We start from the raw sequence: 22,383 nt of genomic DNA on the forward strand, positions 1-22,383 counted from the left end.
AAATGGTTTAGAATTACAACTGCTCTGAAAAAAGGGGGGAAAAGCTGTTTTAAAGAGTCATTCAAAGCCTGGTTTTATTCACTCTTTGACATGATATTTGTGATGTGTCTGGATGTCTGCCCCCCTCCCTGCTCCGAAGAGAGAGTCTCAAAGAGGGCTGGCCTGGCTTCATTTACTGCGCCCTAGAATGGATCAAGTCTGAGGCAGTCTCCAGAGATCCAGGCAAAAGTTTGGGCAACACACTTCTGCAGTTGCCGTGCCACTATATGATACCTGGCTGACCTCCTTTTCACATCATCAGGACCTACAACTCATGGATACATAACACTGAAGTTTCTTTCCAATGAAAAGCACGTGTAAACCTTTCCAACAGACGAGCTGAAAACCTTGGCGACTCAGCATTATTGTAAGTTATGCATGCTTCATTACTAAGCACCTGAAAGCTGTGCCTGTTTGAGCTTGTTGCAGATTTGTGGAGGCATTACCTGCATGTTTCTGAGTAGTTTTTTTGGTATTCTTTTTCCTCTTTCTGTTTCTGCTCCAAAGAGTCATGGTCCCTTCTCTGCACTGGCTCCCGCTCCTCTTGGGACTTCAGGGTCTTATTATGGCACAAGATTTTGATGAAGACTTTGAAGAAGAAGTGGTGTCCACAAGAAAGAAGAGCAACAAAGCCTATGCATCTAACTCAGTGGGCCAGAATGGTAAAAGTAAGTTGTCTCATCTTTGTTACTGTCGCAGAAGAGGGATGAAGTTGAGGCTTACTACGAGTGTCAGAAGGCTCGTTATTTATCAGTGCTGCCACAGGTGAAGTAAACTGGAACATGATCCTCAGCAAGGACATCGCTGGAGGATGCAGTGCGAGTGGATTGATCATATCCTCCAGCCATCCATCTGCTGCGTGACCGTTGTACGCTCTGTTATCCAAATGTTTTATTCGCTCAGAATGCACTTTCCCCAGGGGCATTCTCTCGCTGACATATTTTGCTGGAGATGAACGTGATTTATCTTTAGCTCATATTAGATGTGTGACCTCCTTCTGTTGTTGAAGGGTGCCTCTGCGAGTTCAGTTACTTTAATTTCTCTTTAAAATTAAGTGTCACATTCTTATGAACTTATCACACTTTTCTTTCAAAGGCGTTGGCTGATAAATGTTCAATAAATCACCTATAGGCATCCTGAATGCACCACAGATAAAAATATCGCTCTTCCTCCCGCAATTCACTTAACTGTGATGAGTTGGGTCTTTATATTTGACTGGATATGAAAATAATGAACTGTAAATCTTGGATACAGGAAATTCAGGGCAAGTGCATATTATGTGGCAATACGTGGATGAATACAGATGTCTAGTCTCTGAAAATGTCTAGTTGCTTGGTTACATGGGTCTATAAATCATGTTTTCTTTTTAGCGGTTGTTGATGAAGATTGCAGTTTGGAGATAGCGTTCCTTATCGACAGCTCCGAGAGTGCCAAAGACAACCACGCTCAGGAGAAGCGCTTCGCCTCGGATGTGATGGACCGCCTGCAAAGTGCACGTCTGCAGACAGGTCGAGGCCTCATCTCCCGCGCCGCTCTGCTCCAGTACAGCAGCCACGTGATCATAGAGCGGACTTTTAAACAGTGGAGAGGCCCAGATGATTTCAAAGCACGAATTGCTCCCATTGTCTACATCGGACACGGCACTTACACCACATACGCCATCAACAACCTCACCCGAATTTATCTGGAGGAGTCCGAGCCCAGGAGCATCAAAGTGGCCATCCTGCTCTTTGATGGCATCTCCCATCCCAGAAATCCAGACATATTCTCGGCCGTAGCTGATGCCAAGAATCAAGGCGTGCGTTTCTTCACCATCGGCATCACTCCTGAGGCCAACGAACCCACAAACATCGAACAGTTGAGACTGATAGCAAGTTCTCCTGCCTCCCGCTACCTCCACAACCTGCAGGACAGAGCCATCGTGGACAAAGTCATTAAGGAGATTGTAAGTGAATTGAAGTCTTTATTTAAGATGATTCTGTCATTTCTATTGCTGGTGGTTGGATAATTACCACTTAATAATGATATATTTATAATAATAATTAACTGACAAAAAATCCAGTTGACATAATATTGTTTTGAATAAGATGACAATATGATAATGAGCTGTTTCTATGTTGCTGTTCTTTAATGGCTATCACTCAATATGCAAAAAGAGGCAAGTGCCGCAATTTGCTAAAAAGTTACCTTTGAATAGCTTAATAGCAATTTCCTTGCCAAACGTTCTTAATTATTTTTTACAGAAATTCAAATGTATCCAAACCTGCTCATACCTTCTTTGGCATGGAGGTAATCTTTAGTTACAATTATGATTATATTCTGAATTGCTGATTGATACCCAAGGCCATTGAAGACCTATCAAGACTTTTATGAATTCATCTTTTTCTCAAGGTGAATAAAACAATATTTTTTTCTTTTTCATTTCTTTTTTTTGTTTACTATTGCAGGCTATCAAATCAGCTTTCTCTGTCGGGTCTTCGTCACCACCCTGTGCTATCATATTACATCCCTAAATTAGTTATGTTCCTGAACTTCTCCTCAATGGGGGCAAAATCCAACCTTTTTTTTAATTATTTATCCAGTTTGGCCTTTCTTCTAAAAAACACTGATGCATTTCCAGTGAGTTAATTAGAACATGTGTGGCACAGGAACTTCCTGAAGTCACAAACACAGCTATTGACCGAAACATGTGCTCTGCATTAAATCTCTTTGTGGGAAAAAAGTAGGAGCAGGAACCAAGCATGGGAATATATGCACGCCACATCGTTCAGGCAAAGCCACTTCAAAACCGATGCTTGCTGTTGGTTCAGGTGGTGCACATCAAAATACAATAAAGGAAATGTTTGAGACTTTGAAAGCATTTTAACTGACGGTCTGTGAGGGGTTAGCATGGGGAAGGTAAAACGCAGGTAGTCAAGAGTCTAGAGGTGGGTAATATACCGTGGACAAGAGTTTAGCAATTTGTAAAGTAGAAATATTGAGTATACAGTTTTCTAGAATAACAAAACTATCTAAAAATGTAGGAGAAAATAAAAAAAAAACAGAGCTATAGGGGTATAAGGAGATATCTCTGCATTTACTGTCCATTGACTGTTTCTGCAATACTTAACCCTCAAGACATTTGCAGGCACATTTACAATCAAATTTAGATGAAAAAATATGATGTGTATACTTTTCAGAAATAGGTATTATTCTTTTAGCCCTCCCTACGTGCATTCTACTTTGATCTGGTTGGAGAGACAGCATCTGTATGTCATAAGCATGTTCTAGCTCTGTCCCAGCTCAGAGGCAATCATTTATACTCAGCGTGTCTTCTTTTCAAACACATTCCCTGAAAACACATCTCTCGCTGCTACCGAGAGATGCTGCTGCTGCTATTCCTGAACAATGCATGTGGTTCGCGTTGAGTCTTCGTTCTGACCCCTCGTATAGAAACCGTGGTCAGCTTTCATCTGCGGAGAAACCCGAGGCGTAAAATGCAGAGCTATGAAAAGATGTGAGCGTCGGTAAGAGGAGTGAGTCAAACCTTGCACGCACAAACAGGTGGACTGGGTGGTAGGGCATTTGACAAAACCATCCCTGCAAGCCCACAAAACAGCGTTATATGGTGAGAGGGAGGTGTGTAGGATTTCATGACAGAATGGATACATGCTTTGAAATTGTTGGGCTGGAATATCTTCTTCTAAATCATTGCTGCTGTCATGTGAAATACTACCAAGTACTAGGGCGTAAATGTGTTTAAGTCTACTGTAACGTTTTATATATGAGCTTTTTATTCCTTTTATTTGTGCAATGGTGTGAGCCAAATGAGGAAGTACAGTTCTGGCAGTTACACACGCCGAGTCTATTTATGAATTAATGAACCCTATGGATTTTCATTTGAGCATTTAAATTAACATACAGATTTATATGTATTAATATGTATTTTTTTATTAATTTGTATTATGGATTTATTTATATGGATTAATATGTGATGGTTTCCTGTTCCTTTGTTTTGCAGACGACACTGGCAGATGAAGGGGTAAGCCTTTCACATTCTTGTTTGTCATCTCTGTTCCTCATCTCATCACTGCTTCTCCATGTGCCCAGTGTCCGCTAGCCCAGAGTAAGTGTGCGTGTGAGAAGGGCGAGAAGGGGCCCAGCGGCCCTGCTGTAAGTATTTTCCACTCTACTCTGTGTACTTATTTTAGAAAACCACTGTTTTGTTCTTCAAGACAATTACTCTCCAACTGATTCCGTTTGAAGTGCTGCTGACTGCTTCACAGCTGACAAAGGCACCCTCATCTGTTACAAGCTACAAAATTGCAGGGTTTAAGAGAGTTTAGTAAATGGTGTGGTTTATTTGAAGAAGTGTACATCCCAGCAGCAGTGAGAGTGAGGAGAATGCCTCACATTCCAATACACTTTATTGAGAACATGCCTAAACAGACATTTACATGAGGAAATAAGTAGAATCATGTTGGTTTGAAGAACTTGCCTGCTTTGGGATTGGCTGCGGATGCAAGGCAGCAGATCTGTCTGCACAACTCTTCATGTTGTGATGCAGAGTCTGTCTTGTTAATAACAAGGTCAGCCACAATTAACCACAGGGGTTTGGCTTTGATGTACATTCACAGGAAGAGAACTAAAGCTGGCTCACATCACAAACACCAGTTAGACTTGGCTGCATTGTGAGCCAGACGTGTACAGAGATTGAGATGTTGCATGATAAGAAGTTGTACTCACGAACAAGAGTGCAACCAGACACAACTACAGTTCACAAAAGTGACTCATCCCAACACACACACACACACACACAGCTGCCGTCATCCATGTTGCAATTCAAATGTGTGCGTTTTCCTGATGTTTCCGCTTTAGGGCAAGAAGGGCCGTCCAGGCGAGGATGGAAGCCCTGGACTCAGAGGACAAAAGGTGCTTCACTTTTGTTTGTCTATATCTATTTTTATAGTATTTCCCGGTTCTTATTTTGGAAATGCTTAGCTGGCACATGCACTTAATGAGAGTGTCCTTCCCTTAGGGTGAGAGTGGACTCAGCGGTCTTCCGGGTCGAGAAGGAGCAGAGGTGAGCCGGTGATGGGAAGTTAATTGCTTTGCGTGTGGTAAATTGCTATTGTTGCTCGATATGAGCATTAAGAGGATAAGCAGTCTCTTTATGTTGTCAGTGTGACACTCGTTTTGGTTCTTTGCTCTCCATGCCTGAACTGTGTTTTGTGTGCACAGGGAAAACCAGGATACAAAGGAGAGAAGGTACGTATGGATTAAACGCCTCTTCAGCGCCTTATGGAAAGCAATTTATTGGATGACGGAAGTCTGAATTCTGTAACTTTTAAAACCCTTTTTGTAGCTATGCTGTTGTGCAAGTTTAGTCAATAACCAACATGGATTCCAGCTGAAACCCGTCGCTTCATGAACAGTGCTCTGTCATTTAAATGATTACGGAAAGTCATTACATTGTTGTGTTTTCTTTTTTAGGGTGAACGAGGCGAATGTGGTGTACCTGGAATTAAAGGAGACAGAGTATGTTGATCATATTTTGTGGTTATTATCTCGTCAACACTGCAGTTAAAGACAAGTAAAAGTTCCTGTGAAGACTGTGCAAGTGAAATATACATGTGTGCAGCTAAAAGCTGAGCTTGTACAAATATATATTTTTATATGTGTATGTAAATCCAGAGTAAACAGTCTTCTCTTTTAGGGCCCTGAAGGGACTGTTGGGCAAAGAGGAAACCGTGGCCTTCAGGTTAGATTAATTCTAATCATACAGACAATAAACAATTACACACATTTATTCATTATAAAATGCCACTTGATAATGATCAAATCATTATGTGATATTTTTAACAAATAAATGTTCTCATATTTTTACAAAGGGTTTGTCTGGCCCACCTGGGGATGCCGGCCCTGAAGGTCCAGTGGGCCAAAAAGTGAGTTACTGTTGCGTTATGAAATTATGTTGAGCCGTGAATACATTTGTGAAAGTGTTGATAATACAAAGGGAAAAAAATGAATTGAAAACTTCACTGTAACTTTTTATGTGAGTGAATACCACTCACACCAAAGGCTGGCCTCTAACTGTCCACATGAAGTGATCAAAGGTGACCCACAGTCACAGAACCAGCTGCATACCTGTCCAGACTGGATTTGATACATAAAACCTTTTTTTCCAAGCGTATTCTGTCTGGTTCAAGTTAAGTCCTTTCATGGCCATATCAAAAGACACATGTCAGTGAATTCATCAGGACAAAGGAAATAAACGAGTCTGCTATGGGAGAGCTGGCTGAAGTAAAATCAAAAGTGGTGAATTAAAATGTGAAGTAGAAAAGATATATCAAACTTTTCCTTATAACAGTTTCAGTTGAAGTCAAAGCCTTTAGATTAAACCTCTCCGTCATTGGTTCGTATAACATAATCAGAAACAGGGGCAGACAAACATGTTAAGACTTATGATCCATCAGCACTGGAACGCTGGTACCCTGCAAGCAGCTCATCTGTTATTATCTTGTCAACCTATTTGTCTCATCCTATTTTTTAAGCCCCTCTCACATGTAATAGCTGCCAATTTGGCCTTGTGTCACACTCCCCACTGACCTCTAGCTCCTTAATTATTTTGGAAGAATGTTCATGCTGATTGTCTAGCTGTCATCCTACATCACCTGAACAGCAGACTAATGTCTATCTTTTAACGTTGTCCCAACTTGCTGGAAAAGGTAGAGGGATGCTAAGCCGTATGCTATCACTAACGTCTCCACACCCTCTTCACGCTTTGAGTGTGCTCTCCTGCTGAACAGGCTGGATGTGATTTACAGCTGCTGGCTCTGCACAGATAAAGGTTGCACTTCAAGAACACCACCTGAAACCCTCACATGCTCAGTATGGTTACACCCCTGAAAGCTAGAAATGTTTAATGGTTGCAATTTTTTGTCACTGTAAAACAAGGAAAGTCATTGAAAATACCATTAAACAGGTAATCAGTTTGTCATTGTGTTCCCTAGCTTTTTATAGATTTTCATTAAATACTTTTTGTACAAATATTTGATGCAATATTTTGTGTCACATCCATTAGACACACACAAAAAAAACATGCAAGTCACTGCTAAACACGTTGCGTATTATAAGCATTGAAAGTTGGCTCAATCTTTTACAAGCTCTGTTACACATACATAATAAAACAGCATCCGTCGTAACCTCTTTTCATAGTACATTTGCCTGTTGCTCTTACAGTGTGCCAAACAAAGCACTCGGTGTGTGGCTGGCTGGGCATTTACCTGCTGGTGTGTTCTTTTCTGTGTTCTTTAATGTGTTTACTTGCCTATGTTTATAGGGGGAACGGGGACTTTCTGGGCCACCTGGAATTCAGGGCGAAACGGGGATCGGCCTACAGGGATCTAAGGTAAAGCTGCCATCTCACTTCATCGTAAAAATAAATGAGCAGGTCGTCTCTCATCAGTTAGTCTAACATGCTATTGTGTTTTCAGGGGGACATTGGTTTCCAGGGGCAACTAGGGCCCCCTGGTCCACCGGGGCTGGGAGAGCCTGGATCTCCGGTAAATATAGGAAAAAACGACTCATCAAGAGACACTTTCAAGACAACAACACCTATTTTCTTAATTTATTCAGGGGCCTCAGGGGCCACAGGGGGTCCAAGGAGAGAGGGGGGCGACGGGAGAAGGTCTCCCTGGACCTAAAGTGAGTTACTGCTTCTTCTGTATTTAAATATGCATTACTTTTTCTCATAAATTAGTAAATTTAGTTTTTCTCCCCCAAAAGTCTATTAAAAAAGATGAACTGAGTTTAAATCAGACTGTTACATGTTTTCTTCATCTAATTGTAAAACACCATGTGAGTCACTATAGGATTCTTTGGGATGAGAGCTCATTGGCTGTGCAAGGATGCTCCACCCTGCTTCATGCTTCATTTCTGAAAAAGGTGTGCCTAGTGTCCAAGTGAATTAGTGAGCACTAGTGATGCGCCAAAGGGTTTTTAGAGCTAGGAACAAGTTAGATCATTTTAATTATCTATTTCCTCCTTTCACAATTTTGAAGTCAAGTACCCTAGTTTCATTATCTAGCATGTTATATGACTTTAATTGAGAAATGTTAACTCGACGGTAAGTGGGAAACTCAAACCTCTGTAACCTGTTATCAAAGACTCACCTCAGTGTCTCCTGTGGACTGCACACAGGCTCCACTGGGCCCCGGATTTCTCTGCTTAATGACAACATGCACAGTTACATGAGGTGATAATACTACACGTTAATTCCCATCCAACGCTGTGGTATGGCTCTCATTACTGTCAGACGTGTGTCTGGTTCATTGATCGTCCCAGTAGAGGACGTCACATGACGGCTGGACGTGTGAAGAGAGTGGATGGCCTCTGTGTTGTCTCACATGGACACATCATGTCACGCACAAGGTCACAAAGATTTCCTTTAGAGCCGCAGTTATTTCCTCTGCACCAGAACTGATGTGGGACTCATCACCCGATTGGCTCAAACACAAACAGATTTTTCACCCCAAAAGGTTTATCAGCTGAAAATTAAGTTGAATGCCGGCTGCAGAAAATGATTGTTACAAGATCAGCGCCTGAAAGTGAGCTTTTAACATAGCAGCAGTGTTTTGACATAGCACCAGAGCAAATCAAATCAATTAGCATTGATCAGTAGGTCGGACAACTTTGAGGAAAACAAAACTTATCATTTTTTGGCTTTTGATTTTGTGACAATTTCATGGATATATGTAAGATGACGTGAAGTGAAATTCTTACCTGCTACTCCCTGTGATCATCATAATTCCTCTCTAAAGAGGAGGACTGCAGCCCCAGTCTCTTTTGCCTTTGGCCTAAAAGCTGCACTGTTTCCTGCTCTGCTTGTGGCCATGCAGATGGTGTTTGGGTTCCAGAGCAGCGTTCTTTCTTATGACATGCCTCGACAAGATCCAGATTCTCAAGAGCTCAGCAGCAATATCACATTTTTTCCACATCATTAGCACTTGGGCTTGAATACCAAACAGGGAATCATGCAAATTTGATCAGGTCTATACTTTTATACGCTGTTGTGGAATGCAGTGTTAATTGTGAGTTGGCCATAGCTACAAATGCGTCTGTTGTCTTTGAATGACTTTGCAAGAGGAAATATCGCAAGAGGAAAAAAGTGTTCTTTCCAGTCACATACACCACACGGCAACATTTTTCGGCACTCTTCTCATTGTGCTTACTGTCATCTTGGATTACAACTCTAATCCCTCTCTGTTCTCTGGCTAGATAGCCCCTCTAGTGTGGCCTTAAGGCATGTAAAATACTGTTAAACACCGACACCAAAATGAATGCAAGAGCCTGACTTGCTTCCATTTTTCTTCCATAAACTTTGCGCATTCGCCATCACCTCAGGCTACAAGCTTTCCCTCAGTTGGTTTGTTTTTACAGACATTTTTATAGGCGCAAGTAACTTTCTTTGACTATTACGTGTGTCTGATTTGTGTCTGAAAAACTGCAGCGAAGGCTTGTAAACGTTTTATTGAATGGAGGCTTCAGGCGCAGACAGAACCTTAAAGGGAGTATTGTGAAAATCCAGTAATGCAAGGAAGTCATAGATGAGGAGAACATGCAATAATAAGACATTTGATTTTGTACCTAAAATGTTATGGTATCTTTTCAGAAATCTTTTCCTTTAACCTACTATTTCTATTTTGCCCAGATGTGAGTTTAGCCTTGACATTTACACTCCCTATTCATGGTTTGGTTATACACTTTGGTTACAGCAGCAGTAGATGGAATTAAAGCTGTCTGAAGTCAGTGCTGTTTTATAGCAGCAGCAGTACAGTTGCAATTGCACAAATGTCTACGAGAACCAATTTGGAACACATCCCAGAATTCCTTTGGGGTTGTTTCTGTGGTTACAAGCTGAAGTAAAAAAGATTAGTTTGTATTGGTTTTGAGGAAAATGTATTTTTCGTATTCCACAGAGACAAACAGATTTATTGAATCTCAAATGAAATATGCAAATAGAGTTTTCTATGGTGTATTCTGTTGTGATATTATATTATTTTTCTGATGCTCTGACCTCTTCACATTTAGTTGTTTTTGTTGGAAAATAACAGACTATATGCTCAATATTTAAATATGGACAATGAAAGACTAGGGGTGAGGGGTGTTTATTTCAATGTATAGTTAAAATGTATATGTATCTATTGTCTCCTCACAGGGTGATCGAGGCCTAGAGGGGCCACGGGGAACCAGAGGGCCACAGGGGCCAGGAATCAAAGGTGACAAGGTAAAATTCCTCCTTCATGTTTTTTCGTAGTCAGGATGGTAAAACAGGAGCAACACAGTGATTGATTCAAGATTCAGTGCATAGTTTTATGTTAAATGCTATACAAAGATGCAATGTCCCATACAATAAACCCCAATAAATAACCACTGTGTCAACATTAGCACAGTAAAGACGCATGCTATAGACAATATCAGTATTAGCAGTAGCATAAAAAAGGCATCACAGGGGCATTACAGTCATATATGTCATTATTATTGAGTCATTATGCAATAATGCAAAGTCCGGTTCATTGTTATTGTACTGGTGGATGTGGTTATTGTCCGTGGGAGGAGGGCAGAGAGAAGACAGGGGCACTGTTCAGCAGGCTTACTGCCTGGTCAGTCCGGTTGTTCTAGCCTGAATGGATCTGTACCGTCTACCTGAGGGTGGCAGGTTGAAAACATGATTAGCTAGGTGGTGTTGGTCATGCAGGATGTAGTCTCTCTTCAAACAGCAGGTGGCATAGAAGGTACTGATCTCTGAGAGAATGATTTTTCCCGCCGTTTTTACCACGTGTTGGGGTGCCTGCTGATTGGCCTCAGTACAGCAGGAGAACCACACTAAAAATCCATGCGTCAGAACACTGCGGATGGCAAGGTTGTAGAAGTTCACCATCAGCGGTCTGGGGATATTAACGCTCCTCAGTTTCCTCAGTTAGTAGAGGCGTTGTTGGGCCTTCATCACAGCTGAGGCAGTGTGAATGCTCCAGGACAGGTCCTCAGTCACGGCCACCCTTAGGAACGTAATGTCACCCTCTCGACCGCATCTGCGGCAATAGAGAGTCGTCGATGGGTGTTTTGTCCATTTTTGTAGAAGTCCACAATCATGTCCTTGGTCTTCTTGATGTTCAGGACCAGGTTATTGCAGTTGTATCATGATGTTGCCCCCCCAGGGGTGCGTGCTGAGTGCCCTGAGGATGATAGGGAGAAGACATCTGCCAGCTCCTCTGCACAGTTTCTCAGTAACTGATCCAGCACTCCATCTGGTCCGCTGCTTTAAGGCAAGGCAAGGCAAGGCAAGTTTATTTGTAGAGCACATTTCATACACAAGGCAATTCAAAGTGCTTCACACAGCAGGAAAAATGCATTCAAATCACAAAGAAATTACAGAAATACAATAAAATTAACTAAATTAAAAATTATCAATCCAACTGATTTTCTAAACTAATAAAATCACAAACAAAAGAGAAGCGTGCAAAGAAAAAATCCCTTCAGTCATATGCGCAGCTAAACAAAACTGTTTTTAGCTTAGATTTGAACATTGTCAGAGTAGAAGCCTGTCTCACATCTTCAGGAAGACTGTTCCAGATTTTAGCTGCATAAAACTGAAACGCAGATTCCCCATGTTTTGTCCTGACTCTGGGCACCCGCAGGAGGCCGGTCCCCGAGGTCCTCAGAGTCCGAGATGGTTCATATGGCACTAACATATCCAAGATGTACTTTGGTGCTAGGCCATGGAGAGACTTGTACACAAGCAGAGCTGCTTTAAAGTCTATTCTCTGAGCCACAGGAGCCAGTGCAGAGACCTGAGAACAGGACTAATGTGATCATACTTCCTGGTTCTAGTCAGGACCCGAGCAGCAGCGTTCTGGATGTACTGCAGCTGTTTTACAGCTCGTTTGGAGAGACCAGTGAGCAGGCCGTTACAGTAGTCTAATCTACTGGAGACAAACGCATGGATAAGTCTTTCTAAATCTGGTTTTGACACTATATTTTTGATTTTGGCAATGTTTTTTAGATGGTAAAAAGCTGCTGATGTTATTGATTTGACGTGGCTATTAAAGTTCAAGTCTGAGTCCATTATTACCCCCAGATTTCTAATTTGGTTTGTAGGTTTTAGAGCGAGACTCTGGAGGTGACCGCTAACACTTTCTCTTTGTTTCTGTGGGCCAAAAACGATTATTTCAGTCTTGTCTGAGTTCAGCTGGAGAAAGTTGTTTTGCATCCACAAACTGATCTGTTGGATGCAGTGACAGAGTGAATCTACTGGTCCATAGTCACCTGCCGATAGTGAAACATAGATCTGAGTGTCGTCTGCATAATTGTGATAGGACACATTTTCACTGCGTATCAACTGACCCAACGGCAGCATGTAGAGGTTGAACAGAAGGGGACCCAGGACTGACCCTTGGGGCACTCCACAGGTCAGGGTCATGTGGTCTGCTTTACCGGTGTTGACTGTGGTGGAGTTAGTAGAGGGGATGGGGGGCAAGACAAGATCTGGGTTTTCTCAGTCAAAGCGGGCATAAAAGAGGTTTAGAATATTGGTAAAGACATTCAGTGAACAGTGAGGCAGGAGGGTCTTTAAATTGTCTTATTATAATGGAAATGATGTCAACGTAAGAAATTAAGCAATTATTTGAACATGTTTTCCGTACTAATTTGTTCAGTTTAAAAAGCCTATTTAAAACAACAGTGTAGTTTCCTCATTGAATTTTGATCTATGTCATACCATATCACTGAACTGTTGTTGGAGTCTGAATGTTGTTCTGTGTGTCTGTTTAGGGTGACTTTGGACCTGCAGGGCTTCCAGGACCCGTTGGCCTCACAGGGGCAGGGATACAGGGAGAAAAGGTATGGCTTTGTCTAATTCTATCAATTATAATACATGCGGCTCATCAGTATTCTCTTGTAGTCTCCATTTACAAGGTTATTTTATTATTATTGCAGTGATTGTAGTTGTAGAAATTCTTCTAGCGCTCTGGTGTGTTTTAGGGTGTGGAGGGTCCAAGGGGGCCACCTGGGACTAGGGGTCTGCCAGGAGAGGGCTTACCTGGGTCCAAGGTTTGTACAAACACATTAACTTTACATGCGCCATTGGATTTGTCCTGAAGTAACTTTATGATTCAGGGAGATCAAGGATTGCCCGGGGAGACCGGCGCCCCAGGAGACAGAGGGGCTGGAGAACCAGGATCAAAGGTGAGTTAAAGCACTGTGTAAATGCTCATCAACCACAAGTGTGTGTTGAATGACACCAGTCAATTCTTCTGTTGCAGGGAGAACCAGGGGCACCAGGAATCTCTGGAGTTCCCGGCCTGCCAGGGGAGGATGGGGCGCCTGGGCAGAAGGTTCCTATACCTATTATTTATCCATTACATTTAATAGTACAACTATTCCACTGCCATTTCAGACACGTATTATCATAGCCACTGTATGTTTTAGGGTGAACTAGGAGCATCGGGTCTCCGTGGGCTTGAAGGGGCACCTGGACTTGGAACTCAAGGAGAGAAGGTACCCCTGTACATCATTGTTAAACCTGATGAAAATGAACTCAAATGCCCATGTCTCCTTTCAGGGAGACCAAGGCCAAAGAGGAATCAGAGGCTTGACCGGTCCACCTGGCATTGCTGGACCTTCAGGACCAAAGGTGAGGTTTGACTGAAGCCTTGCCAAATAAATATAGTTCAATAATAACTATGCTGATGATTTCTATGCCAGGGGGAGCCTGGGTCACAGGGTCGGTTAGGTTTACCTGGTCCACCTGGGCGGTTTGTTGTTGGACCTAAGGTAATATTTTAATACATAAATATTATTCATTTATTTACTAATACTTGAACTAATACAAGGATCCATTTTGCATTAGGGTGACCTAGGCCCAAGTGGTCCACCTGGCCCAGTTGGGGAGACCGGCTATGGACTTCCTGGTCCAAAGGTAAAAGTCCCTTTGTTCAAAATTGACTGCACAGAAACGATTTGCGTTATACTGATAACAATAATGCAGAAACTAAGAGATTATTGTATCAGTATTTCATACTTTAATCACAGTCACATCTGGCAGTATTTTCTAAGAATGGACATACACAGTTTTCCCATCATCCAATAACAATGAAAATAAGTATTTTAAGTAATTACTAAAACAAAATGTTGTGTTCTAAATGTGGGTCTCCTCCTGTTTGGTATTTGTTACATTGTAGGTTTTGATGTACAGTATTGCAGAGTCACACCCCTTCAGAGAGTATATGCCTCCTTTACTTCCACATTCCTCTTGGTCATATGAAGCTGTAAATCAGCCCTGTGCTGTTGTGTTGGTGAAATGTAGATTTACTGTGTCTTCTTCAAAGGGTGACCGTGGAGTTACGGGCTCAGCGGGTCCACCTGGTTTCAAAGGAGACGGCTATCCTGGCCCTGTGGTAAGATCACTAAACCCCTTCATATATCAACTACAAGTATTAACTTTATTCATTTGCAATAAAATAAATAAAAGGGGCCTCCTGGTTTACCTGGACTTTCTGGAGAACCTGGGCAGGAGGGCATTGGCATCCCTGGACCAAAGGTAAAATGATCTTTACCTTTACCTACACAGACCTTTAGTAAAAGGTAAAAGTCTGGACTCATTACTATTGAATTATTTTATCATGTGTGTGCTCTAAGAAGATACACTACAGTGTGGATTGCTCTGAATGAACCACACATTTATAAAGTAGAACAGCAAAGTCAATTATATAATCCCCTTTGAAACTATTGTGAGAACCACTAACAAAATAGCTCAAGAGTCACATAGTGTAAGTGTGTAATGGCATTGACACCCAGCAGTGACTCCACTTGCTTTTACTTTAGAGAAGATGTTGAGTTATAAAACATGACCTCTGCATTGGTAATCATATGGGGTCCATTGTTTGTTTGGTTTTAAAGCAAGTTTAAAAAAATATTTCCTGTGAGAGCGCTGGCCATTTTTTAAGGAAAACTAATCAAAGGAAACAGGACGGTGCTAACAGTACAGAGGTTCATTTACTTGATGGATTAGTTGCTGTGTGTAAATATTCATGTATTCTGTCTGCATTGCCTTCTTTTCAGGGGGATATTGGCTTCCGTGGGCTGCCTGGTTTACCCGGACCTCCAGGCGAAGGCCTCCAAGGACCTCTAGTATGTATTAGCATTTTCCTATTCAGACTACAAATGATCTGCTGCTAAACCGAACATGATTTTTTTCATTTCTCCCTCAAAGCATTTCCTTCACTCATATTTGTATTTTGCTTGCACATGACAAGGACAACATAATAATGTGTTTACTAATGCCCAAAGCCTTCTGTGATTTTATTTGACATAGAGCCAGATGGGCCAGATTTAGTCATGTCCTCAGAAGAATTAGCTCTGTCAGAAAGCGGCAAATTAAAAAGGCTCTGCTTCGTCTGTTGTGTGAAGCGCCTCGTTGCTGGGTCTCATTCAGAGCAGACGTACTTTTGTTCAGGCTGTTTATGATGATCCACCTCGCTCTGAGTGTGAACCTCTGTGGACATACGTGTGTGATGAGGAGCTTCTGGTCTAACAAGCCTCTCTGCAGTGACACTGCACCCTTCTGCCCCCCACGTCACACTCCTCACCCATGGGACTCTGCTGGTGCCTCTGCAGGTCTGTGCACTTCAGGCACAAGACACCATTTAATTAGGCACTCAGCCGACTTGTCAAATACAAAGGGATTAAAATGTTTGGACTGGGCCCATATGGAACAGTGTGCTACACTAGGCAGGCTGACTCTCAGCATACTCCAGATATTGTTCTCCAAAAGAAAAGAAGAAAAAAAGGTCAGAACTCTACTGTTCAGTTGGACTTTACATACAGCATTTATAGTTATAATATAGAATATCAATTTGTATGTATTTGCGTATCCTCAATTTATTTATTTTTAAGTGGGTCCAGCTCCACTGTCTATCTCATGTCCGCCTGTTGGATCTCTCCTTCACTCTGGAACTCCTCCAGGTTTCTACTTTTTCCAAAGAGGTTTGGTAGTCTTTCCTGGCCGAGAAGGAGGTTCTAAGGATAGGGGATGCTGGGACATTGCCAAGTCCCTATGAATATTGTTTAATCTGTTTTTTACTGTCGCCCCTCGAGGCGAGACTACTGTTGTGATTTTGGGTGTTACAAAAATGTATTGAATTGAATTGAATTGAATTGATGTTTTAGGGTAATACAGGAAGGCCTGGGCCACCTGGGCCAACAGGACCTCCAGGACAAGGGATTCAAGGGCCAAAGGTATCTTTGTCTCATTCTTGTTTGATATTCACCCACCTCAGCCTCTTTAGCTGAATGTTTGTGACCTGCTCATTTACACGCTGTTTGTGTTGTGTTCAGGGCGAGCAGGGGTCCCAGGGCGTGACAGGACCTAGAGGACTCCCAGGAGAAGGCTTCCCGGGGGCTAAAGTTTGTCCCATGAAATTAGTATGAGGCTGTGTATTGCCTGTTTAAACTAATGCTTCTGTGTGTCTCAGGGCGACCGAGGCGCAGGGGGTGAGAGAGGGCTGAAGGGATTCAAAGGAGATTTGGGAGACGCAGGGACTTCAGGTCTTCCTGTAAGAAAGTCAAATGTTCTTTTTATTTTATCCAGTCCTCAGGTGCTGTGTAGGACTTTCTAAAAGCACACTATATAACCTACCACAATGCTGGATCTTACCCTTCCACTTATTATTTACATCAAAAGGTTAACAACTTATTTCAACTTTGTTCTAGGGCCGTCAGGGAATCAAAGGTGAAGCGGGCCTCACTGTGAGTAATCTCATTTGATGCACTACATTTAGTTCACTGTTCTGTTCACTGACTTCTCGGTGTATCCGTTACAGAGAGAGGACATCATTCGGATGATCAAAGAGATCTGCGGTAATATATCGTCTCATGAGCGTTATTTTCATTTCATTTTCTGTATTGATTTAACTTTGCCTGCTGTGTTATCAGAGAGGATTTAGTTTGTAAATTTAAGACGTTGTCCAATTTAATCTGTAAATCAGCAGATCACATAGCAAAGATCAGACCTTATCAGAAACCTCCGGCCATCTTCTCATATGTCGACGTGATGTAATTTCAGGCTGTGGAATCAAATGCAAGGAGAGGCCTATGGAGCTGGTGTTTGTCATTGACAGCTCTGAGAGTGTGGGACCAGAGAACTTTGAGATCATCAAGGACTTTGTGAATGCATTAGTGGACCGGGTTACCGTAGGACGAAACGCCACTCGCATCGGCCTGGTGCTGTACAGCCTGGAGGTCAAACTCGTCTTCAACCTTGCCCGATATGTGACCAAACAGGACATCAAACAGGCAATCCGAAATATCCCCTACATGGGAGAGGGGACGTACACCGGCACTGCTATCAGAAAAGCAACCCAGGATGCCTTCTACAGCTCACGAACCGGAGTCAGTAAAGTGGCTATAGTTATCACAGATGGGCAAACGGACAAGAGAGAGCCGGTGAAGTTGGATATAGCCGTGAGGGAAGCACATGCTGCCAATATTGAGATGTTCGCTCTGGGGATTGTGAACACATCCGACCCGACACAAGCTGAGTTTCTGCGAGAGCTCAACCTCATCGCGTCAGACCCAGACGGAGAGCACATGTTCCTCATTGATGATTTCAACACTCTGCCAGGTAAGTGTCATGTACCTGTCTATTAAAACGTCCACTTTTAGATCATTTTTACTTTTTTGGAAGGCCAGTACTGTAGCGGTGGTGTCTACCAGATTACATCAAAATAGTTGTTTTAAATTAATATATTGATAGAGCTATTCAATAGATATCAATATTCAGTTATTTGGATTTCTAATTGTCTACTAGGTCCAGCGCCAATCCTCTGTCAGTTAAAGCATGTGGTTTGGAGCAGAGTTCAGACTTAGGAGGAGGAAATTTTACCTTTTTTGTGTTGAATGGCAATGATGTATTATTTATGTTCAGGAATTCATATTTAAAATATTTTGTTTGTTTATGATAATCAAAAACTGTGACCAATCAATATCAAAGAAAAAAATGTGAAGATGTCTCTTCTTGGCCTATCACTCAGCCCTATATATAAAAAACGTTTACATTTCATTCACATTTATCTGATTTGTAAATTTATTTTGTTTTAACTTACTGGCACATTTAAGCATTTTTTTATAGAAATGAAAATATAACTGATGATGATTAGAAATATTGTAAAGAATTCCATGTACACGGCTTCTGTGGTGTCTCTCTGACTCCTCTGCGTCTTGCAATTTCAGCTCTGGAATCCAAGCTGGTTAGCCAGTTTTGTGAGGACGAGAATGGAGCCCTGATTTACAACAAAATATCAAACGGGTACAACGGCCATGGAAACAACGGCTACAATGGCTATGGCAACAACGGCAACCGAGACGTCGTCAACGGCAACTATGCTATTGGCGGCTACGGCTACAGGCCTCTTCCCGACGGTGGACCTCAGACTGGCACCAGCACTCACACTCAGGGAGGGGGCTCTGTGGTCCCCCAGACAGCCAGCAAAGGATCCAGCACTGTAAATACTTGTCTTATTGTATAACTCCAATGGCACTATTAGGGATGTCATCATATCAAATTCTAGTGTTTTTGGAGGAAATGTTATGATTATTCACAATGATTGAAAACATGATTTTTGATTCATTTTCATTTCCATCCCAGTGACTTATGGATACATACATACTCAGAATCTGATTATTACCAGATTTTGTAAGATTATTAAAATTTTATGCAAACAGCTAAATCTGACATGAGTAAACTAATTTCTTTCAGATCATGGTCCATCTGATTAGATTTGCAGTTTGCACGTCATTTGAATAATATCAAAGGTCAAGAAATCCGATGATAATCAGACTTTGGTGTGCATGTAAACATTCCTCTAGTATAGACAGCATAACTAGATATCTGAACTCAAACTTTATAAATGAAAAACAATGTTATCTTACTTTACATTTTGGCTTACTTGTTTTTTAAATAAATAATTATGTATTAATTATTATATATTAATCAATTCATCTTGACTTTCTATGTTGGAATAAGATGCATTTGTTCTGAAAACAATTTCAGGGTGGTGGGGGCAAGTTTGGCTTGACTGACACTTCGAGATGGGGGTCTGATCGCGGTGACACATTTAACCGTCAAGACTCTATAAACAGAGGCACATCTTCATCTTCATCGTCATCAACATCTTCATCATCATCCAAAACAAATGTAACAATATCAACTTCAGGCAGTTCAGCCTCGTCCGTACCTGCTCCAAGGCCAGCTCTTCCTAAAGGTACACTCATTTCTAAAGATCTGCACAGGTACAAACATGAATTAATTACAAGGGGAAAACCATTTGGTTTCCTGTAACAATTTGTGAATAATTACCGGTATGGACAAACGCTTTTAATAATGGGAATAAAATTAGAAGACTCAGAGTTGAGTGTGAGCAATTGCAGTCCAGTTCAAATCATTTTTTCACAAACAGGAAACAAACCAATACTGTAATTTAAAAATTACAATGGTTAAATAAAAAACAATGTTATTCCATCATGTGGCACACATGAGGAGTTGCCCAGCCTGTTTCAGTACAACTCACATTGAATGTAAGGCACTGACGGTCTGGTTCACAGGATGTGATAAGTGCCTTTTGATTGACAAGTCTTAGAATAAGGGCAGGTAGGTGAGGAGCTGGAAGGCCAATTATTTTTGATGTGCTGTGGCCGATTTAATGGAATGTTATTTATTTCTGTGCAGATAGACAAGAAACACATTTCAACACATACCATAATAACATACCACATCATTATAAGGACTTTTTAATTTGAAGTGTTTAGCGCTCTCACCCACAGCAAGAAGGTTCAAGGTTTACCTCCCGGGCCTTTCTGTGCTGAGTTTGCATGTTTCTTCCCATGTCTGGGTGAGTTTCCTCTGGTCTCTGGTTTCACCCATTGACCCAAAACATGCATGATAAGTCAAATCCTCCATTTTTGGTCCAATCCTAGCTCGAAATCTGGAGATGGATCCTCAAACGCTGCACTGCGGCACTCTCTTCTCCTGACAGGCTCCCTCAATGATAGCGAGGGATGGGTCAAATGCAGAGGACAAATTTCCTTAGGGGGACAATCAAGTATAGCTTAAACATAACCATTTTCTGCTTTTTCAGAGACAGTCCCGCTAGACCCTCGTTGTAACCTAGTGCTGGACCAGGGCACGTGTCGAGACTACAACATCCGCTGGTACTACGACAAACAGGCCAACGCGTGTGCCCAGTTCTGGTACGGAGGCTGCAATGGCAACAAGAATCGCTTTGACACCGAGGAGGAGTGCAAGAAGACATGTGTCAGAGTCAGCTCCACCGGTACGCTTACCCGACTCAATGCCAATATACATCTATCACACCTTTTTGTGTCTTATGAATGTAGGTCATAACAGCATGCTTGGCTTCGTGTATTTACTGTACTGTCTGTTCCATGTGTTTTGACTTTACAGGGGGATAAAGAAAAGCATCTGCTGCACATCTGCGCAAGATACTTCCAACAAGGGGCAGCTAGAACCACTTTCTACTTTAGTCCATTTTTTTACAAGAATATCAGGTGCATAGTGTACATATACACTTTATGTCTTGAGGTAGGAAACTTTTCTACCCATCTGCAGTAAACTCCTGCCCCAACAGCACTTATCACACTTCTAAAAGATTACTCACTGATCACACTACTTAAGCTGAACCTCACTTTGATAGATACCTCCTGTGTTTTTTTTCATTGTTCATTTTCGGTGAGATAATCCATCACGCTCATTCGGGTTTACAGACCAGTACTATACAACTCTCAAGGGAATTACAGAAACCTTTTACACTGTTTTAGTAATTATAAAGCTGACTTAAATTCATCAAAGCCACAATAGCTTTGAGTGTTAATTTGTTTTGCTATATTTTACGTAACAATGTCCAACTGTGCATCAGTGTCCTTTCATTTTAAATACTGATACTGTGTCATTGATTAATATGTTGTTTGAATGTGTTAGTGTTTCATTTTATAAGTCGAAATGTGATTTTGTGTATACATTGTTTTAGTTTTTTATTATTAATCTGACTGTTCAAGTTGTATTTACAGAGATTTGATGGACTGACACTTACTGTATACACACTGCCCTCTACTGGGTAACACAAGCACATGTCATTGAACTGAGGTAAGCTGTACCTTGTGTTCAGAGACAAATTATTTCCTGTGTTTTGATTACCTTGCTTGTAATATTTCACCATATTTCATAAATTAATTTGCCAATAAATTCATTTGACAGTAACTTAAAACCAAAAGAATTTTTTTTTTTTTTTTGGCAGGGGGGGAGGAGGTTTGTGAGAAGAAATTTGGTCCTCATGTCCTGCTGTTGGGGGAAGTAGAACAGTTTTCTTACATGCTCCCCTTCTGCTTAAATTACATGTGAGACAAGTGGCGAAGTCTGATCTATCTTTAGTTCTGCCCATGGGAGGAATGTTATCTAACCACTCCATGGTTTATGATGCTTCTGAGATTAAAAAACAAACAAAAAAACAACAACATAGGATCTTATTGATTCGGACAATTCAGAAAGCTTTGTAATTGCCGGTTTAGCATTCACTTGTTTAATGTGAATGACTCGCTGTTAGGACTTTATAGAGAACAAGATTACCTCCCTGATAACAATGTTTTTAAAATTTCATGAACTGAGTAAACTCACACAAGCAGCTGAATTTACACAGTTGGGGGACAGAGGAGCCTGATTGGTGGGCTCCTCTGCTCTTTGCGCCTGTTTCTGCAACAGCTGCTGCACCCAAACCTTACCGTACCATTTTTAGCACAATGACCAAAATGTTTTAAAAAGCCCCAGGACAAAAAATGTAGATGAGTTGATCAAATGCTGTCTCTTGATGATAAGTTACCATTTAGATATTGTAATGTACATGATGTATTAGATGCAAGAGACATTTAGCATTTTCTTAATCAATTGCAATTTGTGTAAAATGACCTAAACCTAAACTTTCCAGATACAACCAAGTCCTGACTATGTTTATTTAAATTATTATTATTCGCTAGATATGAGTACACATTGGTTCCACTTTTATCCTTTTGGTAAAGTCATCTATTCAGGGCTTTGACTGTATTGTCTTCCCCATTGGCCGAGTACATGACACCTCCCAGGCTGAATCACGGTGGCATATTCCGGGCCTAAGCAGCCAGTTGCTTTTTTCAGTCTATGACAGCAGCTGCTCAGGATGGGGCCTGTGATTTGGCCCAGTCAGTTTCTACTGCAGTCGAGCTCAGCCTGGGCAGGCGAGGTTATTATTAGAGTGGGATGGG

The 22,383-nt window shown here is 41.5% G+C and overlaps 1 protein-coding gene across 1 annotated transcript; it reads left to right on the plus strand.

Moving 5' to 3' along the window:
• Window positions 1-137: 137 nt before the first annotated feature.
• LOC140374678 (uncharacterized) lies at window positions 138-20,843 on the plus strand. Its single transcript, XM_072461701.1, has 36 exons — window positions 138-406; window positions 547-707; window positions 1,410-1,984; window positions 4,040-4,060; window positions 4,129-4,191; window positions 4,897-4,950; window positions 5,057-5,101; window positions 5,260-5,286; window positions 5,512-5,556; window positions 5,735-5,779; window positions 5,910-5,963; window positions 7,361-7,429; window positions 7,515-7,583; window positions 7,657-7,725; window positions 10,238-10,306; window positions 12,850-12,918; window positions 13,060-13,128; window positions 13,195-13,263; window positions 13,341-13,412; window positions 13,507-13,575; window positions 13,640-13,711; window positions 13,783-13,851; window positions 13,928-13,996; window positions 14,406-14,474; window positions 14,549-14,617; window positions 15,139-15,207; window positions 16,246-16,314; window positions 16,414-16,482; window positions 16,551-16,631; window positions 16,789-16,824; window positions 16,899-16,935; window positions 17,141-17,698; window positions 18,307-18,578; window positions 19,127-19,337; window positions 20,211-20,405; window positions 20,537-20,843. Exons 2-36 carry the CDS (start codon window positions 551-553, stop codon window positions 20,542-20,544), a joined length of 3,663 nt encoding a protein of 1,220 aa, XP_072317802.1. The 5' UTR covers window positions 138-406; window positions 547-550; the 3' UTR covers window positions 20,545-20,843.
• Window positions 20,844-22,383: the final 1,540 nt, after the last annotated feature.

Source organism: Eucyclogobius newberryi, unplaced genomic scaffold, assembly GCF_026437365.1.
Source record: "Eucyclogobius newberryi isolate DKJ021-1_F unplaced genomic scaffold, fEucNew1.0.hap1 SCAF_1, whole genome shotgun sequence".
NCBI classification, from domain to species: Eukaryota; Metazoa; Chordata; class Actinopteri; order Gobiiformes; family Gobiidae; genus Eucyclogobius; species Eucyclogobius newberryi.

Bases quoted from the DNA above. Each gene is read 5' to 3' on its own strand.
- LOC140374678 (XM_072461701.1), top strand. From the start codon at position 551: ATGGTCCCTTCTCTGCACTGGCTCCCGCTCCTCTTGGGACTTCAGGGT. The intron at 708-1,409 runs GTAAGTTGTCTC...TTTTCTTTTTAG, and splicing joins AGTGGGCCAGAATGGTAAAA to CGGTTGTTGATGAAGATTGC. The intron at 4,951-5,056 runs GTGCTTCACTTT...TCCTTCCCTTAG, and splicing joins CTGGACTCAGAGGACAAAAG to GGTGAGAGTGGACTCAGCGG.